The 16,764-nt window shown below is 35.4% G+C and overlaps 2 protein-coding genes across 2 annotated transcripts in view; one reads left to right on the top strand and one right to left on the bottom strand.

The window, feature by feature from the left end:
• The window catches only part of LOC137245626 (mucin-2), a 119,881-nt gene extending 111,922 nt beyond the window's left edge, over window positions 1-7,959 (top strand). Inside the window, exons 4-6 of the mRNA XM_067776591.1 lie at window positions 556-723; window positions 796-1,064; window positions 1,125-7,959. Coding sequence (XP_067632692.1) covers window positions 556-723; window positions 796-1,064; window positions 1,125-2,073 — 1,386 coding nt within the window. The 3' untranslated portion in view covers window positions 2,074-7,959. The remainder of the gene's footprint in view (window positions 1-555; window positions 724-795; window positions 1,065-1,124) is intronic.
• Window positions 7,960-11,867: 3,908 nt separating this feature from the next.
• LOC137245625 (putative inorganic phosphate cotransporter) lies at window positions 11,868-15,218 on the bottom strand. Its single transcript, XM_067776590.1, has 4 exons — window positions 14,953-15,218; window positions 14,748-14,884; window positions 12,528-13,631; window positions 11,868-12,464 (listed from the first exon to the last, which is right to left on the bottom strand). Exons 1-4 carry the CDS (start codon window positions 15,014-15,016, stop codon window positions 12,234-12,236), a joined length of 1,536 nt encoding a protein of 511 aa, XP_067632691.1. The 5' UTR covers window positions 15,017-15,218; the 3' UTR covers window positions 11,868-12,233.
• Between the last annotated feature and the right edge of the window lie 1,546 nt (window positions 15,219-16,764).

The following is a 16,764-nucleotide window of genomic DNA, read 5'->3' as shown; positions in this document are numbered from 1 at the left end:
GGTTTTTTTCCCATTCGATATCGAAGTTTTGTAAGTCTCGAATGAATTTATAGCCAATATTATTTAGTCCTGGTCTACTATGTTGGAGATGTCGGTTTCCGAAGAATAAGCGCGAACATCTAACATACTTACATTCGCCGAATCTGCGCGCTCTGTAATGTTTGTTTCCACCATGTATTCCTGAGTTTCTATCATGGAGACGGTCTGTGAGCCATTCAACTTCTTCAATCTACTTGGAGCTGCGATTTATAGTTATTTATTAGTATACTACGTGGTATTGGTGCCACATTGTCTTTTCTTTCACAATTCCACTATATGTATATATTTTTTGGAATCTAGGCTCCAATCGGGATGACTTTTTGACGGATGAGTTTTAATCCGCATTAAATCTGAGAGTTGAATTATGAAACTCTGTCCATTTAAGAAAGTTAGAGACCAATACATTCAGTAAATAATCTTATCCAGATCTTTTGGATTAATTAATCAAACAATAGTAGCGGAACGGGCTTTGGAATCTTAGCATGACTACTCAAAACTATTTTTATTTTTTCATAGCTACGTCCACGTGTACCGCCACGTAAGGTAATCAGAGTGCGTACGCGAACACGTCGTCCACAAACAACATCATCCACATCTAGCCCAGCAAAAGAAACCGAGGGCGAAGAGCCCAAGAATAGCTTCCGCAAAATAAATCGGTTCAACCAAGATCTATATGAGAATGAGGTAAAGGCTTGCATAATTGAAAATAATTTAATATTCAGAACAGACATTGATGAATCGTTTGCTTTATATAAGGCCACACAACCACAGAGGCGTCGACAAAGACCCAGCTTTAAGCTGGACGGACAAGAGACGCAATGGTCGCCAACATTGAAATATGGTAGCAATCACTTCAAGCCAACGAATCCAAAGGAACAAAATAAAGATGACGAACACAAGTACGAGGATGAACCGCAAATAGTTACATTAGGTCCTAACAGTGACAAAAACGCTGAAAACTTTGAAGTAAACATTTCCGCTAGTTTGGGCGAAGCGAAGCCCACAATTAAGGAGCCAAATTTAAAGTAAGTACATGCAATGTTCTTTGGTTTTACTTTCTTATCTTAAAAACTATTATTTCTAAGGCCCGAAAAGTCATTTGCCGAGCTTCTGGAAGAAGTCATGGGTAAAGCACCAGAGGAGAAACCACTCACTTCAGCTGAAGAAACCAGCACGCGTCCTGCAGATGGCACATTCTTCGAGTCGCAAAAGACGACAATATTCAATCGCATAAATCGACGTAACAAGTTCAAAAAGCTTATTACGCCAGCAACACAAAATAATGACAGTTTTGAAACGGCTGAATCACAAGGTCTGGGCTCTCAACTTTTAAACTCATTTAACGCAAAAGAGAAGTCCAGCGATGAAATAGTGAAGGAACTAGCAACAACTACGTCACTCACACCTGCACCGGTAGACCAAATGACAGCACCTACACCAACAACTGCACCTAGTCCTCCGGTGACTACAATGTACACCGAAGAACCAACAACATCTCAACCAATAGATGTCACCTCATACGCCACTACTTTAGCTATTACTGATGCTGTAGATAAAACAACGATGACGCCAACGAAAAATGAAGCAGAAGCTGAGACATACGGTTCAGCAGAAAATGCTACACGACGCATGGACGTTGCTGCGGTAGATGATTTGGAATCACAGCCAAGCATATTTTCAGAAGTTAAGAGACAACTACATGACTTATTCGCCATTGAGGAGTCAGAGGATCATGCTGTGACAGCTGCTTTGGCAGCGGTAGGCAAACGAAGACAAGAATATATGAATATCAAACGAACAAAACCAGATACAACAACGGAAGCGATGAATGCCGAACTCCTAGCAGTTACAGAACCAACATCGGCTGCGGCAAAAACCGATGGTAAAGTAAGGAACCCGCTCCATAAAAATCTAATGGACCAGGTGGTATATGCGACTTCCACATCGACGAAAGAAACAGCGGAAACAGAAATCTGCTATCGTGGACGTTGTATACGTTCCGAAGACTTGCCGCCTAATCACAAATTGAATTAGTGTGGAAAGACCGCAGAGGTACTGCTCAAGTACAGGGTATTGAGTGGAAGAGTGAAGAGAGTAGATTAGGTTTGAATATGGGTTTTGTAAATATCGGGATTTTTTTTTATACAAAAGAAATATAAAGTGTTGTTACTATATATTTGGCATATCTATAAGAAATTCATGATTACATAGTGGTATACTTAACAGAATCGGCAGAGGTCTTTTCAGCGCAACCATAGACATGGTATATTTCTTAAATTGCGGCTGCAGTTAGTATTTGGATGTTGTGATAAGTTTTTGGATTGGATTTATATACGTAGAACCTTATGTAGGTATTGTATGAAGGTACTAGGGATGTCGTGTAATTTTTGTATAATACTGTAACTCTGCCCAAATCTCTAGACGTTTCTTCTGCTAGAAGTTTCTACTTGGTTACAAGTTATACACCACCAGCTATAAACTACAGATACACGTTTATAGCCTCTCGCATAGCCATATGCGCGTGTATATGTGAGTACTACTTTGACCGATGACTATATCTGTATATGAGTTATCTATTCGTTGCCTTGTATGTATGTGGCTAAATGATGATTAATGTGTTTATGTAGCTTGCTTTAATGTTTTTGTTGTTGTGCATTTACTTAGTAACAGCTTAGAGATGGTAATATTCGTCGCAATACTATCAACTAGTAACACATTGGCTTACCAAACCACTGCCGTGAGGCGCCATTGTTTAAAATAAGCAATTTTGATATTGCTGATTTTCGATATCTATATACTTACTCTATTACCAAGGCAGCGGCCGTTTTTATTACCTTTAAAATTTTAAATAGGCTAGCGTACAAAAATTATTGATGCTACTCACTTGGTCCTCGTATCCTCCTTTCACTGCCCAATAAACACAGATACAAGTATGATATCGTCTCGAATTCGCGACAGGTATTAGGTTTCCTCAAATGTAATTTTTCGGATTCAAGTTCGAAAAGATCAATTTACGGGAAACCATGATTTAATTATTTTTGTTATTTAGCCACCAATATTTCCAAGAAGGTAAAAGTACTCAAATCGAGACGCCTGGTAAACCGAATTAGGCCCGAAGAATCGACGTGATAGTAACACGAAAACATTTCAAATTTGAGGCGAATCCATTGTGCTTATTGGCTACTTTCAATGCCATTTAATTTTACAAAATGGGCACCAAATTAAAAGTATTTTACAGTGTGTTGTTAGTAGATTTTCCACCTTGTTTTAACAAAAATCTTTCCACTCCCAAAAAAAGATTTATTTAAGTTGACTCCCTTTAGCTTTGTTATTATTATTTTATTATTATTTTTTTTTATTATTATTATTATTATTATTATTATTCAGCCCTATTCTGCATTTCGACTTGGATTGGAATTTTTTCGATTTGGCAATTTTGGTATTCTGTGTTCCAATCTCTTTCGATCCAACTTCGAATCGTTCGAGTTTGTGTATTCTGCATTTCGATCGTAGTTCCGTTTTTCTAAGTTGCAAATTAGTTGGCGGAAAAATATTTTCTTTTTATTTTTTATTACTTTATAACAGAATTTTAACAAAAATGTAAGTAGAACTTGTTAAGAAACGTAAAAGGTTTCATGATGATTGTTTTTTATATGTTTCCGGGTCAAAAACAACATGTCGATGTCGAAGTCCTTGGACGTATTTGCCCCGCAAAAGTATCTAACATATACTTGACAGCATCCTTATTAAGTCGAAAGTTTTTTTGAACCTAAATAAGAAATTAAGTCTTTAAACTTTACCACTTTTAAGTTCAATTTCTTACAATTCGTCACTCATCTCAAATGGATTACAAAAATCTCGCAACATTTGCCTTTCCATTCTCGCCTGGCCATTTTCGTATGCGTTACTTTCCAACTATACAAATAATGCCGCGGCTATTGATTCCATTATAATAGACAGCTATAATTTGTGTCTGTTCGTTGGGTCCAGTTATATGTCAAAGTAAGCTGCCGGAGTAGAGGAAGGTGAAGCGAAAACGTAAACAATCCATGCGGAAAGAATAAATAAATCTTCATAAAGTATTTTAGGCCAGTGCAATGAAATTAGCATCCATAAAATTCAGAAAATGTCAACTATATTGGTGCAGGCATCCGTTTTAACAAAACTTGGTGGCCACGGCAGGGAATTGGCCACAAGAACAACAAAAACACACATACAATTATGAAAGCACTTCACTCAAAAAATATAAAATTGCGGCAATATATTCTATTGCTTTTTTTTTGTACAAAATGGCGTGGATAATAAAATATAAACGTTTTTCAGTGTTTTTTTTTTTTTTTTAATTTTCTTTAATTTATTTTGTTCCAATGTTCACACATTCCGTACAAACAGCTGATTTCGAAAAATCATTTGCTTTTCCTCTTCTCGTTACGATTCCGTCGTAGTGCAGAAAACCAAACTTCGATTAAAGCGGAGCGTAGAACGGGAACGTAATCGAAATGCAGAATATGGGTGATTATTATTTATTGTTAATATTAAATCGAAATATTAACTGCAGCCTGATATTTTCGGCTAAGCTTTAATAAAAAAGTTTTTTCGATTATAGTTGAGCAACGCAAAATATATAATTTTGGCAACCCTATCAACTTTCCGGTTATAAAACAGATTGTCTATCACTCAACTGATGGAAACATGTTCGCAATATATCTTGAAAAGTTGCTTTAGCTGAAAGCATCCTTTGTAACAAATATTGTAATCAAAATTTTAATTGGAAAAGAAGATTGTGGCGATTCAAAGGCGCCTATCTCACATTAAATATTTTTCAGTGTTTATTTAAGACACTTGTCTCAAAATACAAATATTAAGGCTAATACGGGTAAACAAAGCAAATAGCTCCGAACCATTGTCAATTCATACAAATGGCGAATGTTTAAAAAAAAATTCACAATAGCCTCGATCACCTGTTCAATCGCTGTTCGATTTCTTGAATCATTTCCAGTAATGTTTTTCAAACATTTTTGCAAATGACTAACATATTGCATTATTTACATATTTTAAAATGTTTGCTTAACTGGCTTCTCATATTTTATGTTATAACTAGATTTTAGAAATTAAAATAAATATGTATGTAGTCTGATTTTCTGTATACAAAATTAAAAAAAAAGCTGATTTGAAACACAAATGGGCGATTCATGGTACTTCAATTTAATAACGGCGAGCAAAAAACAAAAATTTTGATTTCGAAATCAACGCTCATTGCGAACATATTGTACTAGCAAACTAGGAGGATTACTTACTTATTTACTTAATTTGCGGTTATGGCCGTCCAACAAAGCGCGCCAGTCGCCTCTCTCTGCCAACCGGTGCCAATTGGTCACACCAAGAGAGTTTAAATCGTTTTCCACCTGGTCCTTCCAGCGGAGTGGGGGTCGCCCTCTACCTCTACTCTGGAGGATTACATATGTGGTTAAAACTGAGCAGTCAATAGTATATTTGTGTTTATTTTTAAAAAACACAAACAAAATTATTTTATTTTAATCCCTGTTTATATATATTTTGAGATGCTGAATTTGTATATATATAAAAAAATTGACTTTTTGAGCGAAAGCTACAAACTCCAAATTATTCCAAAAAAACTTTTAAAATCGATAGAAACTACCGATGATTTTTTAATAAGAAAAGCGCGCTACGACGTGAGTAAAGGGGTTAAGTTTATTTCGCAACAGGGCTTCTTGCAGATCCAGATTCTAGACAAAAAATGGTCAATTAATTAGATTAGTTGAGCTGAAAGGCCGCGGTTAATAAATAAAACTTCCTTTTGGTTTGTTTAATATTCATAAATTTTAATTTTGGTTGATATTTCGACTTCAATCAGGGATGAAGACAAAATAATAACAATAGTTAATTGCACGGAACATACATATAAACCAGAGATCTGCTTTGAGTACTAATAAAATTAGTGCACTTAGTCATGGGCCAAAAAATTGTGTCTAAATGTGTACTTAGACAAGTACAGACAAATACTATGAGTGATTAGTACATAAAATAGAATATTCATACGAGTGCCCCGTAACACATATGTCTCATACATATATGACATTGTTGAGTATAAACTGATGTCATAGTCGCTTTAACTCAGTAGCACTTTGATTTCGTGTGTAATACACTGTATACTTCGTTTATTATCGGTTTTTCTTTAGCGCAGTATTCAGTTTAGTTTCGTGTACATCGTTGTGTTGCTAGCGTCAGAAGACTGATATGACTATATTCATTATATTGCACTGTTAGTCTTACTTATTCCAATTAGTGTTTTCGTATAACACAGTTGACTTTCTTGCTCAATAAGACAATTAAGTACTGAACTGCTTCGTGGCTTATGAGCGGTTATTCATTTTACGAAGCATGACTATGTAAATGTGTTTTAGTGGATATAAGTGCTTGATATTCTTTGTTTGTGTACGCACTAATACTCATTTTATGGTTAGTCCACTAATAACCTTAAAAGATGAATAATTGCAGCTCACTGATATGAACACATGAATAACAAAATATGACTTACACATATGGACATGTATGATCGACTGATTGGGAATATGACTAAAATTTTTCAAACAGGTCGAGAAAACAAAAGAAGAAACCAAAATATAAACAATTTGGAAAAGTCCCGTAAAAAAATTCAATCCAATTTGTTTATATTTTGGTTTCTTCTTTTGTTTTCTCGACCTCTTTATAATTTTTTAGTCATATTCCCAATCAGTCGATCATACTATCCATATGTGTAATTCATATATTGTTATTCATATGTTCATATGTATGCTCTGTGTAATTAACTATTGTTATTGTTTTGTCTTCAGCCCTGATGATGACTTCAGATTGAAGTCGAAATATCGACCAAAATTAAAATTTATGAATATAAAACAAACCAAAAGGAAGTTTTATTCATTAACCGCAGCCTTTCAGCTCAACTAATCTAATTAATTGCAACATTCAAAGCTACTATATTTTATCAAAATGATAAAAATAGTCTATATATGAAGAGTTCAAAAGAGAATAAACATTTTTTTGAAATTCATCCATTTTGTAAAGGCTTCCGAGATATCCATCAATATAAATACCCAAGTACAACTTCGAAATTAGTTTTACATCCCTGCTATAGTAGACTTTTTCTTTAAACTTTATTCAGAATCCAAAGCTACTAAGAATGATATAACAGTGATCCATACAAATTGATCCGCCCTAATGTATACTGAATGTGTAGATATTTTGAAATCGGATCACGATCCATACACCACAGGGCGCCTAAGAAGAGGTTTATAAAAACAATTTAAATTATTTGAACAGAATTAGTACTTAAAACACAACTAACATTAATAATATGTTTTCAATAAGTAAATTTTTTTTTTTTTTAAATAACATTTTAAAATTATACAATTGAATTTTAATTTCAATTGTAAAACAATAAATATAATAGAGCTTTCTAAATATGTTCTTTTCTATTAGATACCCCTGTCTGCATGATTTTTTGTATAGTATTTACCTAGTTTTTACTTAAAATATACGAAAACACATACAATATAGTTAAGTTTTATATAAAAATCCAAATAAATAACATAATACAAAAATCTGCTACACGTGCAATGTATATTTGTTTTATTCTTTTGATTTTATTAGCTGTTTTAAAAAATTAAAACATACCTGCACGTATGTATGTATGTAGGTCGACTTTAAACGAATCATCTATTAATAAGTATTCCTTAGAAATAACGATCCTTAATGCTTTTTGTTATTTTATTTAAAAAAAATAATTATTTTATAAGATTGCGAATTACATACATAAGTACATATAACAATCGTATAAGTCTTTAATATATTTAATAGAAAACCAATAAACCAAAAAAAATATATTTTTAAATTATAAAATTTTTTTTTTTTTTTTTTTTTGAAGTTAAAGTACGCACCGGTAAGTATTGAATACCATCTCACGATGAAAGATATACAACTATGTTCCAAATAATAGCAGTGGCAAGTAAACAGGATTCAAAACGAAGAAAAAAGCAGTGTAAGTTCAATTTTGTTCTTCATTTATTTCATATTTGCTCATTTTCAAGTTGCAGAGGGTATGGTTAAAGTTAGTAAATTAAGTTAATGTTTTATTTAGATTAATAAAAATGTGTCAAGTTACGAGTTAAGACTGTGATTATTAATGACAATATTTAGTATTTTTAACATAGAAAATTAATTCATAATAATGTTACAATAAATGGCTAAAATTTTCGAATGACCAGTTGAGTATCTCCTCGGCATAGAATCCACCAAACGCTTGCATTTCTTGAGAGCTATGGCTTTCCACGCCTACTTCACAACACTCCACAACTGTTCGCGTTTGAACGATTCTCTTTCGCTACTACTTCCTTGTCCTCTGTCCAAAGATTCTCAATGAGGTTAAGGTCAGGGGACTGGGCCGCTCAGCCCAAGGCCTCAACTCCATTTGAAACGACTGAACTTTTTAACAACTTGCTGGTATGTTTAGGGTCCTTGTCTTGTTGATAAACTTATTACATATTTTTGGTTTCATCGGACTATTAAATGTTGCATCTTTTTTCGAGTGGCCAGTGCAGGTGCTCTTCTTTTTCCTGATTGTCGACGAGTAATATTAAGGTTTAACTCATCCCAAATTTTATTTTTATGCTTAAAAAGGCTTATCTCTAGCTAAATCCACAACTTTTTCCAACACTGCCTTCGAAAGAGCTTCCTTTTGCCCTCTTGTTTCGCGATTTGGCGTCCTTTTTTTGGCATTGAGTGAGACGGAAACAAATTTTAATTTTGCACATAGAGAAAATTTAGGGCAGAATAACGTCTGCCGGGTCTGCTAGTTTACAATGAAATATGGACATGTCATTCGTTATTTACATTTGGCCTAGAAGGCCTAATGTGGTCATATTAATCGTTCCCGAGTTGGTCGGGCTAGTATCTCAATGGTGCTTGTTACCGGAACGTGCCGAATCTATGTCCGGCTAAGGACCATCAACATCGATAACACTCCCAAAAACTTTCGGGTAGTGTCTTTATCGTTAATACATTTAAAAGTACGATTTGAGTAGCTATCAGGGCTGTCAGAAATAAACAAATTTATTGACATCAAAATGGCATCAGCAGTTGTAGCATTTATATTATTGGAAGAAGAAAGTTGCGAGAGGGTCAAAAGGAAAATTTTGAGAGATCGCAGCAATCCATTTAAGTTGCCAGAGACAGCGTAATTAAAAATATTTCTTAATGTGGGTTTCTAAATATTTATAGTGTATTTGCAGTTACATTGCATACAATCGCATAAACAAAGAGGTTTTCCGAATGGTATTTGGACACCACTGAAGGACGCTTAACTGGCTCGAAAGTTCTGCCAGTGCTGCAACTAGCAGCTACGTTACGATTTTTAGCTGAAGGATCCTATCAAAGATAAGTTGGCAAGGATTTTAGCATGAGTGTAGGTAGAAGCACGGTGTCAACGATTTTAGATGATGTGCTTCGTGAAGCCCTTCGCAATATCTGGATGTTTCTCCATAAATTCAGTCAAAATACTGTTTTGCATTAAATTTTTATGTTTTCCCCTATTAAGAATGAAAAAATATATAAATTTACATTTATTTTTATAAAATAAACCTTTATTTTCTTACATTTTTAGAAAATACTTCTTTTTTGGGTTTGGTTGAATGGCACGGACGCTAGTCCATAACGCCAGGTTGTATGTCGGATGGTTCTTTTTTCAGATTGTTGTATATGTAATTTTAGCTCCACTAATACACAATGGTAGTACCAAGGTGGCCAGAACCATGTGTAGCAGCTTGCAATTTGGTATTAATTATTGTAATTGTTCGTATTTTTAATTAGGGTTGGTTTTTACTTGGCACCACGCCATGTTATATTCAATTTGTCTTATTTATTTCAATTTGACTTTTATCCAATTGGGGTAATTATTTTTCGGTTTGTAAAAGTATTTTCGTCGTCTCAGGTATATATTTTAAAGAATTTATATTCATTCTGGTTATGTGTACATGACTGTACATTAATATATAATAAATTTTCAATCCCGTTATTTGTTCTTTTTGTCCTTGGTGGAGTTATATGTATATTATCGCAATTTTATCACAGTTTATATATAAGGTAATCTCTACCCCGTTATATGTTCCGTTTATCATATATGTATGAATTTATGTAAAACGAAAGTTTTACTTATATTTTTACATTTAACATAATTTTTAAATTAAATGTTGACAATATTTTTTAATTTATTTGATTTTAATTGTTCCGGACTTTTCCCAGTTTGCCGTTTATATGTTGAATGTATTTAACATTTTAATGTTAAAAATGATTTTGCCCGATATCAATTATATGTATTTTTTGCACAAAATGCATATTTTTATTTTTATGTTTTTTTAGATTTTTGCCCGATAGTAATATAATCTCTTTGCACAATTTGCATTTTTTTTTACGACGAGTTTTAATTAGATTCTTGCCATTTCGTTTCCCACACTATCCGCCATTTTATTCTCAACCGCATGAATACAGTCCCTTTATAACACGCGGTTGAGCTGTGCGGAAAACCGAACTTGACGCGACGACGTCACAAAACGAAGTGCAAAAGATACTCAACTGCAAGAGAAATGCAACTAGGAAAAAATGAAATCCAACAGCATTTAATTTATTGGATTGTTTCCAATAGCAAAATCGATATTATTGGATTATGTGACACCTAAAACCGACATAATTTCAATTCGAACATTAAACAGATAACATTGGATTTCATGACACCAAAGTAATTATTTTGTCGTTTTTAAATCCGATTCCGACAACAATTGCATTCCATGACAGCCCTGTATATATCGCTTTCGGAAAATATTTGTAAATGGATTGGATTGAGGTATAAGAATGTCATTTATAACAACAGAAAATTGTATGGTCCAATGACTACATTATTTGTTAGACCCAAAAAAGTGTGCCAGGATGGAACGTCCGTAACTTTGGAACACCCATGTGTAACTCACATTTAGACGCTGTTATAATTTCAACTTCAACTGCGTCCCCCGAAATGCAGACGTTTCTTTCCTATAATTTGTGTAGAAGTAAAATGTTCCAAAATTTGAAAACTCACGCTTAAAGAATCCAACCGAGTCTAAGGCCACGCTGATAAGGCAGTGGTTTGCCCAACACTCTGAGTGTATTTCTGCCATGCTGATTGCATCTGTCTTAACAGATGCCGGCCGAAGTTGGCATTAATTATGTAGGCTGTATAAATAAAATGCATATATTTAGTTTAAAATGAGATTTACTTGTTTCGGATTAAAGACACTTTATTTCTTTGACACACAGGACAGAAATGAAAAACGCATACAATGCGTATGATTCCATATATTATACGGTTATTATATATTGTATGGAATAATTTAATGTTTACCAATTACTTAAAAACGTATAGATCAATATAGGTACATTCAGACTTAAATATATCCGTATTGTGTATATAAAAGCTTCTAACATATGTACATAAACTTATGTAGAGGCTGGTGTAGTGCAACTCTTCTTTTTTCTTAACGAAAAAAAGAAAACTTAAAGGAACTACATTATGTTACCACGATTTTGTTTATACGCTTTATTGTCTTACTTTTTTGTTTATATACAGACAATACAGATATTGAAGCTATTAACAATATGAATAAGAAATTATATTATAAAGAGCTATTAAAAAAAAGGTGTATTAATTCATTTCACTCTTAAATTTCTTTTTTTTTTTTTTGGAGCCGTCATTATGTGCAATTAACGGCTCATATGAAGTATTTGTATTTTTAATTGTAAACGGTTCACCTCTACCTAATTTATAGCTAATGAGCAAACATATGATTTGAAATTTATTTTAAATTTATACAGTTTAGAAAATACATTTATGACATTATATATAAGTGTTTTGAGTATGATATCAAAGTAGAATAGTGTAAATACATATGCATATATAATTTATACAAGCTCTAAATTAAAATTTGTATAAGTCTATCTTCTATATAGCTTATCTTAAATGTCATATTCGCTGCTATTTTTCCTTTAAAAAGGAAGAAGAAAATATTCCCCAAAAAATAGTTTCGTTTTGTTAATGCCATTTCAAACTTTACTTAATCAAAAAAACGAAATAATTTAAAATAATAGGTTTAAGGTGCAATATTACGATTTATTGGTGCATTTTCATCATCGCTTAAATTTTGATTCTCATCTATTGGGTTTCCGGTATAAGTGTCCTGTGTTGAGCTGCGCGGTGTTGGATTTTGGGGGAAATTCCATGGCTGTGAGCTTGTACAGCCAAACAAAATGAAAAACAGATTTCCAACAAAATAGAAAAATGCGCTTACATAGAAAACAATTCGCCATTGTTCGGCATTTGTCTGAAAAAGAGGAAAAAAATAATGTCAAGCAGATATTTACTTCTTTCACCCAACTGCATTAACCTCATCTGTAACGATAAGTCCAACGGTGAGCGGTGCGATTATGCTAATCACATTTGCTGCGCAATTTGTAATGCCCATCAGAGTGCCGGCAAAATTTGGCGCCAAATCGATGTGATTCACCTGGTGACCTAAATAGGTAGCCGCATTTGCGCCGACTGCGATAGTTAGCAACGCCACTGCCAATTTAAAGCTGCCACCGGCATAGATATAACCTAAACCTATCAGCGCCATCATTGGCACCCACTGTCCAATGGTATTGAAGAGTTTGCGTGAAACCCATAGAGGCATTGTATAACGTGTATTGATTAAGTCTCCCAAAAAGATGAAACCGTATGACAGCAGCCACATGGCAAGGTACGGTAGTGCTGACAAAGGCCCATTGTTACGTATATCCACGCCAAGTATGTTCTTCAAATAGGTCGGTATTTCCGTAAGTAAAGTCCAAAAACCCCAATTATTCGATGAATGCACGAAAATCAGTGTAAGAAATGGTGCTGATGTAAATATTTTTCCCCATGGTACTTTGTGCGCTGGTGCATGTGTGTTGCTAGTAGTGCGCCCTGCATCCGATGAACGACGTGCTTGATCCGATGATTCTATATAACGGAGTTCTGCTAAACTAATAGACGGATGTTCACTTGGTGAACTTGCACTGCAGAAATACCAAATTATTGACCACAATATACCCACGATACCAGATATATAAAATATGCTGGGCCAACCAAGCCAGGAAGACGCTATGTAACCGCTTATCGAAAGCATTACAACTGTACCAAATTGTGCTCCAGAATAGCAATAACTGACAAGTCTAGCACGTTCATCAGCTGGTGCCCATTTCGAAAGGAATGTATGTGTCGATGGGAAGATCATACCTTGAGAGAGACCTTGTGATGCACGTAATGCTAAAACTAAGGGCCAGTCGCCTATTTCAGCACAGAATGGTGTCAAGATGGCGAGACATGAACACACAAGTACACCGAAGAAAAATGTATATTTTGCACCATAATGATGAGCGAGATACCCACCAGGCACTTGCGTTACTACATAGCCCCAAAAGAAGCTGCTGAGAAGATAGGATTTTATACTCTCGTCCCAATCGTATTCCTACAAAGGATGCCGAAAAAAGTGAAAATTTATTGTAGACTAAAGTTCGGAAAAGTGGATTGAAAGTTTCAGCGAGTGCTGCATAGGTTTTTTTTATTGAAATTATTCGATTCGGTAAAATCGCTTTCTGAAAGATTGTAAATGTGTTGAAAAAAGGATAATATTATATGGGATATGAACCAGTACGTTTAGGCAGTAGAGCTTTTAGGTAATTGTCCTACTATTAAATTTACATTTAGCTAAGAATTGTAGCAGCTATTAATGATAGTTAGCTAGTTAGGTATAAAGTGATTCAAATTCTTTTAGTATACCATAGAAATATTGAGCGAACAATGGAAAAAATTATGTTTTTTCTAAAACTTGTATAAATAGAGTTTTATTTACTCTATATTAATCTATTATTTTAAACCAGACAAAGCAATCATATGTACGCACATCTATATAAATGTATGTATGGCCGATAATGATATTTTGTGTTTACTTTGTCATTTCATATCTTTAGCACATACAAAAGCTATGTATTTACATAAATATTAATTTTTTATCGGTATAGCCATTCTGCAGTCATTCGCATTTTATTTCTTTACAAAGCAAAATTATGAATATGATATCAGTTGTTTTGAAAGAATAAAAGCTCCTTCAACTCGGATCGTTTGAAGTTACATTGATGCGATGACGCATATCGCTCATTTACTTCAATAGTGTCATAATTCAAAAAACACAATTTTCCAGGAGAGCCATTCAAAGGTTTCAACTGCCATATTTTGCGCATATAAAGACATATTTCCATTTTTATAGCACGTGGTAAATTTTTAACTGATCACAAAGTTTTTTTTATACGACATAGATCATGATATTAGGTACGTTTATATATTATTAACTCAAAAGTTATGTTTTTTGAGTTATGGCACTATTGAAGTAAATGAGCGATATGATGTTCAATAGCGAATACAACAAAAACTATTGTTAGGTGTTAATTTTAGCAATATGTGGCAAAGAATGCAACATACGTATGTATATACTAATCTTCAGTAGTTGTAATAATCAGCACACTAATCTGATTCTAATATATTTCTAAGTGCAGAGCTATGCATCCCATATGGGTAATGTACTTACATCAAAGGCAGGATTTGTTGCATTTTTATCTGTCATTGCGACAATGGCTACAGAAAGATTTACACGCAATGAGTATGCCACTGCCAAACCGCAAAAAGCTAGGAAGCATTGTAGATGACGTATGCCAAGGCGTGAACCTAACGAGTAATGATGAAAAATTTGCATTTATTGTGGGTTTAATTAATGGATTTTTGAAAAAACATACCTTGTTGATTGGCTGAATCAATTTGCTGGTAGCCACCATTGAAGCAATCGCACCAAAAAACCATTTTGCCACTTTACATTTGCAATTTTGTAATCTTCTTTACCTTAACAGACGAAAATCACTTTGAAGATATTTTTCTTCGAATTGATGAAGGATTTCAATTCTGCATAGCACATCAAATTTTGTATACGTTTCCAAACACTTAAAAAAGAAAAAAGAAACTGCAACGCGATAATTACAAAATTTGAAGCGATTGCAAGAGAAAGAAACAAACAAAAAAAATATGAAAAGCCAGACAACGAAATGTGACGCTGCCACATTGCATCGAAACCTTACGTTATCGATAACATCCCAGCAGTCCGTTTATCGCAAATGAAGCAATAATTTGATCACATGCCATTTATAGCGGCTTTAGCATTCCGTTCTAGTCAGTTCGTCGGATTGGTCGTGCAGTGTCATCCTCGGCTCAGCTGCAATTTGACGGACTTTTTTGGTTGACATGAAAATTTAAATAGGCCTCAAGGTTGACGTTTTGGCGGAGTTGGGAGATGCAATGCTTCCCTGACCTGGAGTCAGGGTGGTGTTTTAAACTCCTAACAGGAATCAGTGTGACAAATAGCTTTGAAATACATATTGCTTATTTTGTGCCAGGCGTGGTGCTAGTTAGAAACCAAATAATGAAGGTTTTTAAAAATAAAAATAATTGTAACGAGGTCGGAACTCGTAAATGCCTGAAGTGGTAACACCCATGAATCTGGGAGCTCGTGCGATGAAGCCCCCCCCCCCAGCGGGTTAGGGGATCAGAATATACCCGCGGTAGGTATGCCTGTCGTAAGAGGCGACTAAAATACCAGATTCAAGGGGCTGTGTAGCGCAATCCTTCAGGTTGCCAGCGCAATATATAGCTTCCCCAAACCCAATTGTCAACCTCACCTATCCGCGGCGAATCCTGTTCCACTAACAGACGAGGCTCTGACGACCCCAAGCTCCTCATGCAACTTGGGGGTGGGGAGAGAGGGAATGGCCTGAAGGTTTAATGTGGCCACATAAATCGTTCCCGAGATGGTCGGGCTAGCACCTTAATGGTGCTGTGGTACCGGATCTGTATCCGGCAAAAGGCCATCACATCGATAACACTTCCCAAAGCCTTCAGGGAGCAACCTTATCGTTACAACAACAACAACATGCAGGGCCCCTCTACAAGCCGTGGTGCGGCTATTGCGCGTGGTGCGCAAAGGCTTCAGGAGACGCAGAAGCCTCGTTCATCGCCCGCAACTTCCTCTAGTGGAGCTTTGGGAGCGGCGACTGGACCTGCTGCCTCTGCTAGTAACCCTCTCGGTAGGCAGTTTGCTACCGGGGGAGCTGCGAGCATGGGGAGCAGCCCGCCCGCTTGCCTCGGGCTACTCCGACGGCGTTCACCCAAAGGAAGGAAAGGCCACCTCCCTCGCAGATGCGCAGTAGGCATAGGCAGGTGGCTATACGCATCCTGAAAAGGTTGGCGAACGTTCCTAACTTGCTCTCCATGGCGTTGTCTGGGGACGCTGAGGAGTTAGGGACTGAAATTGAGTGGGCGAAAACCATCGTCTCTGATTTTAAGAGGTCTGCTCCGGTGAAGGATCAGGCCTCCGGAAAGCGCAACCGTTCGATGCAGGTTGTGCAGAATGCTGCTAAAACGTTTAGAGACAAAGACCCCTCCTTCGCAGAGGTTGCTAAAAGTAACATCCTTGTGGTGGTCTTTGGATCTAATCCTGAAAAGGAGCAGATGTTCAAGGATAAATGGGACTGGATAAGGACAGAAATGGGCAGTTTTTC

This window comes from Eurosta solidaginis, chromosome 3 (genome assembly GCF_040869045.1).
Source record: "Eurosta solidaginis isolate ZX-2024a chromosome 3, ASM4086904v1, whole genome shotgun sequence".
Taxonomy (NCBI): domain Eukaryota; kingdom Metazoa; phylum Arthropoda; class Insecta; order Diptera; family Tephritidae; genus Eurosta; species Eurosta solidaginis.
This window is presented reverse-complemented; position numbering and strand designations above follow the sequence as displayed.